The sequence below is a fragment of the Eublepharis macularius genome, chromosome 2 (assembly GCF_028583425.1).
Source record: "Eublepharis macularius isolate TG4126 chromosome 2, MPM_Emac_v1.0, whole genome shotgun sequence".
Lineage (NCBI taxonomy): Eukaryota > Metazoa > Chordata > Lepidosauria > Squamata > Eublepharidae > Eublepharis > Eublepharis macularius.
The window spans coordinates 218,327,332-218,341,008 of record NC_072791.1 but is presented as its reverse complement, the minus strand read 5'-3'; the positions used below and the strand labels follow the sequence as shown (position 1 = coordinate 218,341,008).

At 46.2% G+C, this 13,677-nt stretch overlaps 1 protein-coding gene across 2 annotated transcripts in view; it reads left to right on the top strand.

The window, feature by feature from the left end:
* The window catches only part of COQ10B (coenzyme Q10B), a 33,686-nt gene that overhangs the window by 8,638 nt on the left and 11,371 nt on the right, over positions 1–13,677 (top strand). The window contains exon 1 of one of the 2 annotated variants that reach the window (XM_054970375.1): positions 5,044–5,160. The exons of the other annotated variant lie outside the window; for it this stretch is intronic. Coding sequence (XP_054826350.1) covers positions 5,081–5,160 — 80 coding nt within the window. The 5' untranslated portion in view covers positions 5,044–5,080. Of the gene's footprint in view, positions 1–5,043; positions 5,161–13,677 lie in introns of those variants that run through there. 2 annotated transcript variants of the gene reach the window in all.

Here is a 13,677-nt window from a genome sequence, read left to right as displayed (position 1 = left end):
CGACCCAGCTCAGAGGGCCCAGCTACAAGACCTCTGGGCTCGGATTCCCGGGGTCTTCTCCCGCAGGCCGGGCAGCACGAGCCTGATCCAACATGCCATTCCAACGGACCCGGGGCAGACAGCCCGGGCTACCTGGCGCCCCATCCCCAGGAAGCGGTGGGAGGCAGTGGAGAAGGAGACCGACGAGATGCTCAGGCTTGGGGTAATCGAGCCCTCGCGAAGCGCTTGGAGGAGCCCGATAGTCTTGGTGCCCAAGCCGGATGGGACCACCCGATTCTGCATCGACTATCGCGAACTGAATAAGGTGGCCCAGTTCGATGCATACCCCATGCCCCGAGCAGATGTGTTGGTAGACCACCTAGGGTCCGCCCGCTACCTGTCGGCCCTAGACTTGACGAAGGGCTACTGGCAAGTGCCCGTGCGGCCAGCGGACCGGGAGAAGACAGCCTTTGCCACCCCACGAGGCCTCTTCCAGTTCAAGAAGATGCCGTTTGGTCTACACGGGGCAGCTGCCACGTTTCAGCGGCTGGTGGACCAAGTGCTGGGAGAGTGCCGGGCGTATGCAATGGCGTACATAGATGACATCATCATCTTCAGCCCGGACTGGCCCACCCACCTCCAACACTTGGAAGCTGTCATGAGGGCCCTCCAGCGAGCCGGACTACGGGCTAACCCAAAGAAGAGCCACCTGGGGTTCCAGGAACTCCAGTACCTGGGCTTTGTGGTCGGGGGAGGCCGAGTTCGCCCACCACCAGACAAGGTGGCCTCAATAGCTGATGCCCCCCAGCCCCGGACCAAGAAGCAGGTCCGACGTTTCCTGGGACTACTGGGGTATTACGGGCGGTTCATCCCCCACTTTGCCTCCCGAGCCGCCCCCCTGACAGACTGCTTAAAGAAGGGGCTGCCCAACCAAGTCCGGTGGACCCCAGCACTAGAAGCAGCTTTCAAGGACCTGCGGTCAGCCCTCTCTAATACCACAGCCCTGTGGAACCCGGACTTTGACCGACCCTTTACGCTGGCCACAGACGCTTCTGACACCGGCCTTGGGGCAGTCCTGACTCAGGAACGTGACGGAACCGACGTCCCCATCCTCTTCCTGAGTCGGAAGCTGCAGCCCGCAGAGAGGCGCTATGCAACAGTGGAGCGGGAGGCCCTAGCGGTCAAGTGGGCAGTGGGGGCCCTGCAATACTACCTGGCCAATAATCCCTTTGTCCTACTAACGGACCATGCGCCCCTGCAGTGGCTCCACCACATGAAGGCACACAACCCCCGTGTGCTGCGGTGGTACCTCTCCCTCCTCCCCTTCCGGTTCACCATCAAGTACCGCAAGGGGGCGCAGCATGTGGATGCGGACTTCATGTCCCGCATGTTTGAGTCTGACCCTGACCCCCACAACTCAAAGCTAAGCGGGGGTGTGTGTCCGGGGTCTGGGTCCCAGCCCCCAGACTTGGTAGGAGGGAACAGCGGGTCAGCCGGGCTGACGGGCAAACAGAGGGGGCAGCCAGCAGGCAGCAGGTCAACCGGTCTGACTGGCAGGCAGAGGGGGCAGCTGGGGGACAGCAGGTCAACCCCTCCCACAGGCAAATGGAGCCAGAACCTGCCGGTGCCAGGGGCAAGGGGCAAAAGCCCAGGGCCTCAGGAGGCAGGGGGAGACAGAGAGAGGCCAGCGAGTCCCACTCCCCTAGGGAGGGAAAGGGGGCTAGGCAAGGCGGAAGGGGGCAAGGGCAGAGGGATTGGGAGCCCAGCAGTCACCCACCCAAAGACCTTACCTGAGGAGGAGAAGCAGCAGCAGCCCCAACAACCCAAAGCCATGCCCCAGCTAGAAAATAGTAGCCTGGCCCAGGAGTTGCCAAAAGCCAAGCCACTCCAGGTGGGGCTATTGGAGGCACTCTGCAGGAAGCCCTGGGCAACCAGCCAAGGAGCCGCAGCTGGACCCACCTTCAGCCATCAGCTCTGCCAGGGAGGCTGGGCTGCTAGCCAGGGGACTGCAGCTGGACATGCCTTCAGCAATCAGCCAAGGCAGGGAGGCTGGGCAGCCAGAGAACAAGGCACAGCTGGTGCTGGTCAGTGGGGCCAGATCAGCTACCCCAGCTGCAACTGCTTGGTGCAGCCCAAGGCCAGGCTGGAAGAGGGGTGGGGCAGTAGAAGGAAGCCCTATAAAAGCTGGCTGGGAAGAGCCCTGTGGTGGTGGGAGTGAGGAGTGATGATGTGGAGTGAGAGCAGTAAGATGCAAGGGTGGAGGTTTGGAGGAGAGTTCTGGACGGAGGAGATGAAGGAGGACGCAGAGGGTAAGCAGGCCAGGTTGAGCAGGCCAGCGAGTGGACTGAGAGGGAGTCTGGGTGAGGTATACCGCCCCTCCTTCCACAGAGCAGGGTCCTGCAGAATCCCTGGCCCCCCTGTGACGTCAGGAGCAGACCGCCCAGTGCCACGCCCAGCGGCAGCGGCGGCAAGCCCTGACAGTGTAACTTTGAACTCAAACTTGAGCAGTTTAGAATGTAGTTCTTAAACTGCATAACTGCAAGTCCAGGAATGGCTCAAATAAACTGCATTCTTTAGATCATTTTAGATGAAGCTACTGTATTTAATTATTGCAGCAGTCCACATTGTTACTAATAGGTCTCATGTACATAAAAGACTGCATGGTTCTAAAATATTTCTTATGCAGAGAGGTTAAGATGGTAGATCTGGGAAGATAGCATTGTATTGCCCAATCTCGGGAAGATAGCATTGTATTGCCCAATCTCAGAAGCTAAGCAGGATTGGTCCTGGTCAGTACTTGGATGGGAGTCTACCAAGGAAGACAGGGTGGACTTGCTCTGCAGAAGATGAAAATGGCAAACTACCTCTATTCTTCGCTTGCCCTGAAAACCCCTTGACAGGGTCACCATAAGTCCCTTGTGACTTGATGGCACAGACCTGATCCTGCTGAATTCCATGGGTCTTGTATAGGTCTTGGGTTTTGTGTTTAGGACTGCAGTTTTGGTGTGGCAATTAGATTTTTTTTGCCCTTCTCTTAACATACTTTTATACATTTAAAGAAAAAGAACCCTGATTACTACAATTATATTTAATACCTAAAAGGATTGTTTAAAATGCTGATTCTGAGACATAGATGTATGTGTTGCATGATTGCTTTATGAACTGACTTTTTATCAACGAATATTTCCTATTTTTATTCCTATGACCACAATCAGAAAAAGAGTCTGTGTTCTAGTTGTCTGAACAAAAGTTTTCAATGAATATGTAATGTTATTTGTTTTTGTATTAAACATATATATTGTTATCCATATAGTCTTATTCTGATAATTGCCAAATCAAGGAAATGACCTGCATTTCCTCTAGAAATATGCAGGGTTAATTCCTAGGTCCTGTCAATGACAATGGATAGTTCTGAAGGAAAATTGCATTTGAATGTGTCTGTGCTTACATAAGTGTGCCAGCTTGTGAAATAAGAATCCAATTGACGTAGAGCCTAGTTTAGCCACTTGCTTCTAAAGATAGAGCAGATGTATCTTGGTCTTAAAGCGGAAAATTTCCTTAGCATTATGAAGTGGATGTAATGGTACTTCAAGAATGGTAAATCCTCTTTCCTTTGCGTAGGACTGAGGCCTGTGTTCGTTCTGAGTTTTTTAGGGATCAAAGAGAATCAGTATTTCACCTTGAATTAAATTTAAGCGGACTTTATAGTTTTATACAAGTACATTGTTGAGTTGGATCTCGCCTCAATGGTGCTGCTATTGGAATAGAGCAGTTGGTGCAATCAAATTTTGGGTTTACATCTTTTTCAGAGGGGGGTCATTTACACTACACTATTAATTTAGTAATTCCATTGGGTCCCATTTAACCTTTTCCCCATGGCTTGAGAGTTGTAATAATGGCATTGATTCAAGCAGTTATTGGCCAAAGTTGACACAAATTCAAATTTCTAAGTTATAATTCAGTCCTATTTGTTTGGGGCTTGTTATTATTTATTTAAATAGCCTGCTTTTCTTGCTGATGCTCAAAGGAGCAGATTTCACAGGGTTATGTGAACTCATAGATATGCAGAAAGTTTGGCTTGTGATTCTCAGAGAATGGCATAAAATGACAAATTCCCTTTATAATGCAGGCTCCTGCGGCAATATTTTTCCTTCTGGGTTTTACGCTATTTGTCTTTTTCTGAGCCCGGAGTTTGGTGAAATAAATCAGGGAAATTGAAAGTAACTTCTGTGTCAAAATAAATGTGTTTAATAATGGATAAAATGGGAGAGAGGATAATGTAAGCTGTTTTGAGTCCCCAGTGGAGAGAATGGTGGGGTATAAATTAAGTAAGTAATTTTTTTTTTAAAAAAAACAGGTTTTGCTGTTAATCTCCCTTCAGGTGAACTGTTAAAACAGCAAAGTGTGCTTGTGACAGACTCCGGAACAGGCTTATATGGTGGGAAAAGCTGTCTTTGTGTAAGGCGTGAAACTGCCCGCGGGGGTCTTCTCACAGCTGGAGGCGTCTGAGGCGAGACCTCAACCCTAAATTTTTTAAAAGGACATTTAGAAAACGGACGACATTCTACTAGTGAGAGTGCGAAACTTTTAACTACTTGCTGTTGCAGTGTGTGTTACTGTGTGCGGGGTGGGCGAGTGGGGGGACGCGCTATTTATTTGGCAGAAGCAACCGTGACATTTTCCCTCACACGGCCGTTTTTAAGGAGAGGGAGCGAATGACGTGCCTTTTGGCCAATCGGACGCCGCTTTTTCCGTCCGCGCGCTCAAACTCTCTTACGCAACGCCGGCCGGCCCGCCTCCCCGCGACAGGTCTTGTGATTGCGCGCGGCCGCGAGACGCGTCCTCCTTACGAGCGGGGTTTAAAAAAAAAAAAATCACGTGCTGCGAGAAGGAGGGGGGATGAGTAAAGAGGGGTGTGGAAGGAGAAGGAGGGCTCTAGGTTAACGTCAGAGACAGGCAGCACGTTGATAGGGTGGGTGGGAGACACCGCTGGCTGGCGATTGGGTCAGCCTGGGGAGGAGGTGGGGCCTGGCGTTGGCGAGCCCCTTCGCCGAGGGAGCCAGAGCCCCGAGTGGGATGAAAGAGGGTTGAGGCGCTGAGGATGGCGCGGAGCGGCCGGGCGGTTGGGAAGGCGCTGGCGGAGAGGTTGGCGGGGTTGCCGCCGCGCAGAGCAGCCCTCAGGTGAGTCGGGGGCTCGGAAAAGCCAAGCCAGGGGAGGCCCCGCCCAGTGCCCGGAAAGGGAGGGAAGGCAGACCCCTCCCTCACCCCTCAGGCAGCGAAAGGGTTAAGCGGGACAGGCGCAGAAATCCAACAGGTGTAGTTCGCCCTGCATCGCTGCTCCAAAGCCTGGTCTGTTGAGCTGCGGGTGGGAATCTCTTCTGAGGCAGGACCAGTCTTGTGACTGTCTCTGCTTTGGGAGGGAGCAGTGGGGAATCCCGAAGGGAAACCTGCTTTCGTGCTAGCAGAGCCCCAAGTGGGCCGGCTGTTTCTTTTCTTGGGGGCTTCCCTGGCGAATGTAGCTTGGGCAGGTCAATTTCACAAACAGTCAGAGGCCAGTTGTGAAGCAACCAAGTTCATGAAACAATATAACATTTATTTTGAAAGGATTTACGGTGCAATCCGAAGGAGAATTGCTCCACTCGCCCATTGAAATCCGTGGGGTTAGACTGGAGTGACTCTGCTTCGGATTGCACTGTTGTTGATACCTGTGCAGGGCAGCTCTGGAAATCTAGTTGGCCTTTAAGGTGTTACTGGATCCGAATCTTTCTCCCTTCAAAGCTCTGTAAGACAATGCTCTTGAGCAGCAGATATACAGTACAATCCTAAGAAGAGTTACTCCAGCCTAAACCCATTGAAATCAATGGGCTTAGACTGGAGTAACGTTGCTTAAGATTGCACTGATAGTTATGACTTAAAAGGTGAAAGGACTGGGGGGGAAAGTTGGCTACGGATAAAGTAATTTGCTGGTGTTTATCACAAATTAGAATAAAATAGCAGCTGAGATTGGGGGCACAGAATGAGGAGCTGCCAAAAGGAGTAATAAAGAGCTCTGAGATTCTCAAAAAGTGGTTACTCAAGAAGAATGTGAAAAAAAATGTTGATCTTATCTAGAGGGCATGAGTACTGAATATTCGTAAATCTGCCCTGGGGAACCTGAGAAGGATTAGCATGTTTAATCTAGCCAGGTAAAAGAATGTATGCCCTATTGGTAAAACTGGGGAACAAAGCCACAAAAACCAACTGTTTTTGGTTGTGACTGGCCAGTTGGAATTCATTAACTTCAGTAGACTTTTCTGTCTTTATGCCAATAAAGGTATTGACTGACTGACTTTTCCGTCACAATGTATTGTCGAAGGCTTTCACGGCCGGAGAACGATGGTTGTTGTGGGTTTTCCGGGCTGTATTGCCGTGGTCTTGGCATTGTAGTTCCTGACGTTTCGCCAGCAGCTGTGGCTGGCATCTTCAGAGGTGTAGCACCAAAAGACCGAGATCTCTCAGTGTCATTTTCTGTCACACTTTTTTGCTGTACAAAGTGCTCTACAGTTGTATCACCTACTGTTGTAGAATCTCCTGGCTGCAACTTTGCTGTAGTAGGAAAACAGTGGATGAAAAAGAAATTGTATTTTTTTTTGCATTCATTTTTATGTCATATTTTGCTTTTCTATGAATGTATTTGTAGCACTTAGCAAAGTCAGAGCTGTATACAGGGATGCTGTTAAATCTGGCCAATCTCAAAAGGAGCCGGTCTCTTCTTTTCTACCCACCTCCCCTGACCCTTTCAGCAGTAAAGGGACAGCTCCTTCAGCTAAAAGCATTGAGGACATGTGCTCTGTGTCATGTGTTATCTGAGTCCAATTCTCTAGGGATATTCCAGGCAGCATGCCTGATCAGACCTTGGCCCTGCCAGTTCTGAAGGTTCCAAGCCTCTGATATTTTCTGGCAATGGGGAGGCGTGAAAGTAGAGGGTTTCTTCCTCTCCATCACCATCCATTTAGACACCCATCTTATGTTTACATACAGACATCTCCCTCTGAAAAATAGAGCAGATGATTGTACCTAATGCATATTATGTAATACAAGATCAAAAGGAATTAGATTTGGAACCTGTATTGTATCATACACAAAGGAAATATTCAGAAAATACTTGGCTTATGTTGTAACTGTTGTTGCAGCAAACACCTATCAGTATTCTTGTGCTTTCTGAAAGCATGTGTAAGACACTGGTAAAGAGTTCGTATAACCAAAGTTGTGTGTCATAAGATGAATGACAGCACATATTCAAATACTAGCTGAATGATTCAAACTGCTTTGATACGACTTTTGGACCAGTCGCTGAGACTGCTCAGTGTGTGTGTGTTGTGTGTATGTGTGAAAAAAAGTGCCACAGCACAGGCCATATAGTATGTTTGGGCATTTTCCCAGCCCAAACAGTTGCTGGTGCAAGGTGGCAGGAAAAATGCTTTTATGGAGTCTAGCACCCAGATTATTTATTTCTTTTTTTGACTACTTACATTTTGATATGCCTGCTTGACTCTGATTCCTTTTTGCTTGGACTAAAGAACTTTTTCAGAAATGAAGACTTTCATTTTGAGTGTGCAGTATGGAGCTGTTTGCAATTTTACCTTCCCTCTTCTTTTCCAGAGTTGTTAATCTCAAATGTTTGCCTTTGGTATCACAACTGAGCAATTATGGCTAAGGCTTAAATGATGCAATCTAAAGTAGAAAGCTTTTAAGAAATTTCACTTGCTTGTGTGATGTTTCTCGTCTAGTTACCAGCACTGGTTGTACTGTATTTAAAGAACAGTTTCAAATGGCATTTGTGCTCTGTAGATCACATGATGGCATACAAGGTTTGGCTACCTCTGAAGAGCCTAATTAATCAGTGTTGGGGCCAAGTTGCTTTTTTCTTTTTTGTTATTATGATGTGAATGAGTAGAGGAGAGTCTTGACCTTGGTGGCTGAGTGCCACGTTCGTGAAACGTCTGGTATAAATGGCAGATGTTTGCTGAGACTGACTGATAGTGCTTCCTTCCCATCAGCCATACATCACTGGCTTTAAGGCCCGTTCCTTAGTTTCTCAAACTTTCTCCTCCAGAGCAAACCTTTTACTGACTTATGCTTCTTTCCAACCCATCAGTTCCAGGAAAGAGTATATAAGAGATTCTGCATGCAATCTCTCCTTGTGTGCAGAGGCCTGTGGCTTGAGTCATCAGTCCAACATTGGCAAAAGAAAAAGGAAATAACAGAAGTCTCTGACCTCTTCTGAAACTGCATATTGAAAAATGCCACTAAAATCTTGCTAAATCAAGTTGGGATGGTGGGACAAGCAGGGGATTATTCCATCTATCTACACTCCTCCCCCCCAATCTGATCTGAATCAGCAAAGATCTGCCAGGAGACATTCAGCCTTTAGCCCTACCTTGGGACCAGGAGTGTCCCTGGAGGGCCCTGTTATAGGTTGAGTGGGTTGATCAGATATCCTAGAATTGCTCTATTCAGATGTTAATGACTTAAAATCATGTGATTTGGTATCATCGGTACTAAGGGCTACTGGTGTGTTATCTGGATTCTGATCCAGAAGTATGCCACGCTTGAAGGTATTATCTTGACAACTAAACCTTTTTTTTAAATTGAAAGCACTGTGGGGGTCCCATACGAGTTTTCCTGTTCCTTACACATTAGAAAACACACTGGCGGACAGCACTGTAGGGTGTTATAGAGAATGGGAGGTTTGAGAGCCCCTCTGTAATGGTCTGTTGCACTGTTTGCATACATGCCCCTGAAACCATGTAAGCAGTGGAAGGGGAAAGCTGGAGTCTTCATTTTCACATGTGAGATTTTAAAAGCAGTAGGATAAACAGAACGAACAAATGTTTTATGAGAATGCAAATCTGAAACATGCTACGTGCAGCTAAGTATCACTGGAATTGGGCAAGATTTACTTCATGTATTTTTGGGTACTGGGCAGGCCGGCAAGAACAAGGCCCTGATATTTTGGTCACAGTGTTCGGTTGCCTGCAATGTGGAACAGAAAAATGCTTATTACTTCAGCAGCCAGAGCTGTGGCAGCAAAGATTTCTTTAAAGTGTTCTTTGTATGTAGTCGGTGCCTGCTGTATCTCTGGACTGCAGCCAATGTTTTTTTCCGTTAAACTTGGCATACTTGCAGGTGTTTTCTCAGAACGAAACAGACAAATATAATGTCGTAGTCTGTCTTCTGATGACAGACTTCCCCAAACTGTCACATGTGGTACCATGGATATTGATATGCTTCACTTTGTGCAGTTGAAGTTCCTGATAAGTCAGCTGTTCTCTTCCTGCACTTTTACTTGATTTAAATGACCCCCTCCTGGTCTAACTGGTTATTGTGTATCTTAATAGTGCTTATGACTATGTTGTAGCTTTTTTCCCCATCTAATACCCGTTGAGTGGCTGGAACGCTTATATATATGGTACAATTTATAATGTGAAAATTTAAATCGTGTACAGCTTAAAAACAAAGGGTGGGATTATGGCATGTTTACAGTAATGTGTGTGAGAGAGAGATTAAAAGTCAACTGCAGTGACTGGACCATCTTATTTTGACTAGGGGGTGGTACCCCGTCTGAAAATCCAGTCACCCTATCCCTGTTGCCCATAAAAACTCTCTCTGTGAAATTTGTGTGCAGAAAAACTAGTTACGGTTTAAGCACTTCTTGTTTGGTTGCTGCTTTGGCATAGGAGAAATCTTCATAGATTTTGATCTTTTAGAACATGTTCAGAAATTTAAGGCAGAAACAATACAAGTTTTCTCTTTAAAATTCCTATTGGAGATTGTAGATAAGGATAGCAACCAGGGAAGATGCGTCCTTTAGTACACTATGTAAAACTATGTCTGCTGATTGGGGAAGGTCAAGTCCATTTTTAACTTCCCATCCTTACGACTGCTTGATTCTAACGTTACAGTTCTGATTGATCTACAAGGTATTAATGAGAGTCTTGTAGCTGAAAATACAAGTTTGAAGTGTTAGGCTTTATGGGGACTTACTTTGAAGACATTTGCAGCTCTGGTTCTGTAGAAGATTCGCAATTTGAAAACTAATTTCCTTCCCTGCCACTTTGAAAGCTAAACTCATGATACTTCTCTATCTTTTGGTCAGTTTTGCCTATTTGATCACCGTAAAAGTTACATCTGGCAACTAAGAGAAATATCAAAACTGGTCTTGGTTTGCCAGATCAAAGTTAAAAAGAACACTGGCTCCCGGGGAAGCAAACGAGACAAGTTTCCCTGCTTGGCTTAAGATAATTTTTGTGGAATTTGTGCTGTTAGATAAAGCAGCTCTTTTGCCTGCAAGCTAAGTGAGATATGCCTGGATTAAAATTTGTAACTGAGTAGTAGGCTGTTTTTACTTTCTCCCCAACCCCCCAACATTAAAGTTTGATTGTATGCAACATTTTGTTTAATAAAAATAGCACATAATTAACTCTTTCATATTTGCAATTCGATGACATCTAGTGTTTTTGTTTTGTTTCCAGCAGTGAGATGGGTAAGAAAATAGATTTTTATTAAAGAAATCCTTTGTACAAACATAATCACAGTTTAAAAATGGAAAGGTTACAAAGTTATTAACACCATAAAACTGTTAATGCAAACAAATATTTTAAAGCTTTGCAAAACCATTGTAAAGCATTGTCAAAAAACTTGGTGGAAACCGTTATTAAAGAGAGAATTAGTAGGCACATTGATGAACAAAAGCTATTGAGGAAGACTCAGCATGGTTTCTGTAAGGGAAGATCTTGTCCCACAAACCTGTTAGAGTTGTTTGAGGAAGTGAACAAAGATGTGGACAAGGGGGAACCAATAGATGTTGTCTACCTGGACTTCCAGAAATCTTTTGATAAAGTTCCTCATCAAAGGCTGCTAAGTAAGCTTAATAGTCATGGGGTAAAAGGACAAGTTCTCTTGTGGATCAAAAACTGGCTAATGAATAGAAAACAGAGAGTGAGTATAAATGGGCAATATTCACAGTGGAGGGTGGTAAGCAGTGGGATACCACAGGGCTCAGTATTGGGTCCGGTGCTTTTTAATTTGTTCATTAATGATTTGGAGTTGGAAGTAAGCTGTGAGGTGACTTAAGTTTGCAGATGACACTAAACTCTTCAGGGTGGTGAGAACCAGGGAGGATTGTGAGGCACTCCAAAGGGATCTGTTGAGGCTGGGCAAGTGGGCGTCAACATGGCAATTGAGGTTCAACGAGGCCAAGTGCAAAGTAATGCGCATTGGGGCCAAAAATCCCAAATATAAATATACAATGATGGGGTCCAAACTGGTGGAGACTGACCAAGAGAGAGATCTTGGAGTCGTGGTGGTTAACTCACTGAAAATGTTGATACAGTGAGCGACGGCAATAAAAAAGGCCAACGCTATGCTGGGGATTATTAGGAAAGGAATTGAAACAAATCAGCTAGTATCGTAATGCCTCTGTATAAATCAATGGTGTAGCCTCATTTGGAATACTGTGTACAATTCTGGTCACCACATCTCAAAAAAGATAGCACTAGAAAAAGTGCAGAAAAGGGCAACGAGAATGATTAAAGGGATGGATCACTTCCCCTATGAAGAAAGGTTAAAGCGCTTGGGGCTCCGTAGCTTGGAGAAACGACGACTGAGGGGTGACATGATAGAGGTTTACAAGATTATGCATGGGATAGAGAAGGAAGAGAAAGAAGTATTTTTCTCCCTTTCTCACAACAATACAAGAACTCATGGCCACTCAATGAAATTGCTGAGCAGTCGGGTTAGAACAGATAAAAGGAAGTACTTCTTCACCCAAAGGGTGATTAACCCATGGAATTCACTGCCTCAGGAGGTGGTGGCAGCTTCAAGCATAGACAGCTTCAAGAGGGGATTGGATAAACATATAGAGCAGAGGTCCATCAGCGGCTATTAGCCACAAGGTATAGCTGGAACTCTATGTCTAGGGCAGTAATGCTCTGTATTCTTGGTGTTGGGGGGGAGGGCAATCAGTGGGAGGGCTTCTAGTGTCCCTTCCCCACTGGCAGATGACACCTGGTTTTTTGGCCACTGTGTGACACAGAGTGTTGGACTGGATGGGCCATTGGCCTGATCCAACATGGCTTCTCTTATGTTCTTAACTTTAAAACACTTGAAACACCAACAAAATTATAACTACATTCAGTTGTTTGGAGAAAAACAAAAGTCAACAGGAAGACTAGGAGACAAAATTACAATAAGAAACTTTTCAATGAACAAGGGGGTTCACTTCCCTGTACCATTGCCACCTGTTTGACCACACTTTAGCCTTTGTCCTCTTTTCTTCCCGCTTCTGTACTTTGGCTAAATAAGTAGTGACGTAACAAACTGTGTCTAGAAGGGGTACCTCTTGTTTTGCATATATTTCCTGTTGCCTGATCTTCATCATGCTACTGATAAAGGTGAGGTTCACAAAGCAAACTATGGACCAGGGAGCCTTCCAAAAACTAGTCTTCCGTCCTGGGAGATCCCATTCCCTCCCTTGCAGGCCCCATCTCTCCCCTGGGTTACCATATCCTTTTTTGGGCTCTAAACTAGAAGCTATGGTTTCCCACCTCCAGAAGGTCAGGAAAGACCATTTCAAAGCTCCAGCTACCCCTGCCCATTCCCTTTTTGTCACTATGCATTCCTTGAGTGCATGGGATATAGTTTCAAGAGCGTCTTGGTTCTACAGAGTACCCTAGGGCACCATTGCTGGTCCTTACGAGCGCCGAAACTTGTGCCCACCCCCCGTGTGGAGAATCTGATGGTGAGAAGGGTAGGGATACTTCAGGACTGAGGTGGGGGAGTTGGCATGAATAGTAATTTACTGTTATTAGGCAGGTTAACCAAGGATGGCTCTATTGCCAGCTATCGTTCATGACAGGTAATTACTATATTGGTGTTCAGGGCGGGTGTACTTTTTCTCTTAAGAGCTCCTAGAAGCAAGCAATACAGGATGGCCATCTCTTGTCATTTCCTCCCTGCAAGCTTTCGGAGACATCTGGCTGGCCTTTATCGGAAACAGAATGTGGATTAGGCGGATGGTTTGCATGACCCGCAAAGCCGTTCTCATGCACTTCCTTTCTGAACCTTGCAAGAACATTAGTGCGGGAGGCCGAGCTTCAGATCTGAAGATCTTCCCTTGTGCAAGTGGCATGCCTCTCCTAATGACTGCTGATATTAATATGGGGCTGTTTGCAGCCATGCTGCTGCTCCCATGCAAAAGCAGGACTCTTCAGTTGTAAAAAGAACTTCCTGAGATTTTCATTTGCAAATGTACGCTTAGTGTGCTGGGCTTTGACTTGATATTCAGCCAATCTCGCTAGGATTTCTTTGTGTGTGTGTGTGTGTGTTTTGTTGTTCTTTTAAGTGGAAATGCTGAAAATACTGGAGATGCTTGGTGCTCTGGCAGGAAATGGTGTCCTGAAAGTCAACTGCATGAGCATAATGTAGTGTGTGGCCTCTAGCTGACTGGGAGCCAAGTTAAGGGGGAAGGCCTTTGTACTTTACTGTTGCCAGATTCTTTCTCATGACTGAGATATTTTTAGTTTCGGCAAAGGCATTAAACGTTAACCTTATCCTGAACAGCTTGCAAGCTATGCGAGCCCTTGTTTTACTATATCGCTCATAACTTTATAACGTTGTAGTGTTAACCATAAGGTGGTTTCTAAAGAAATGTTTTGA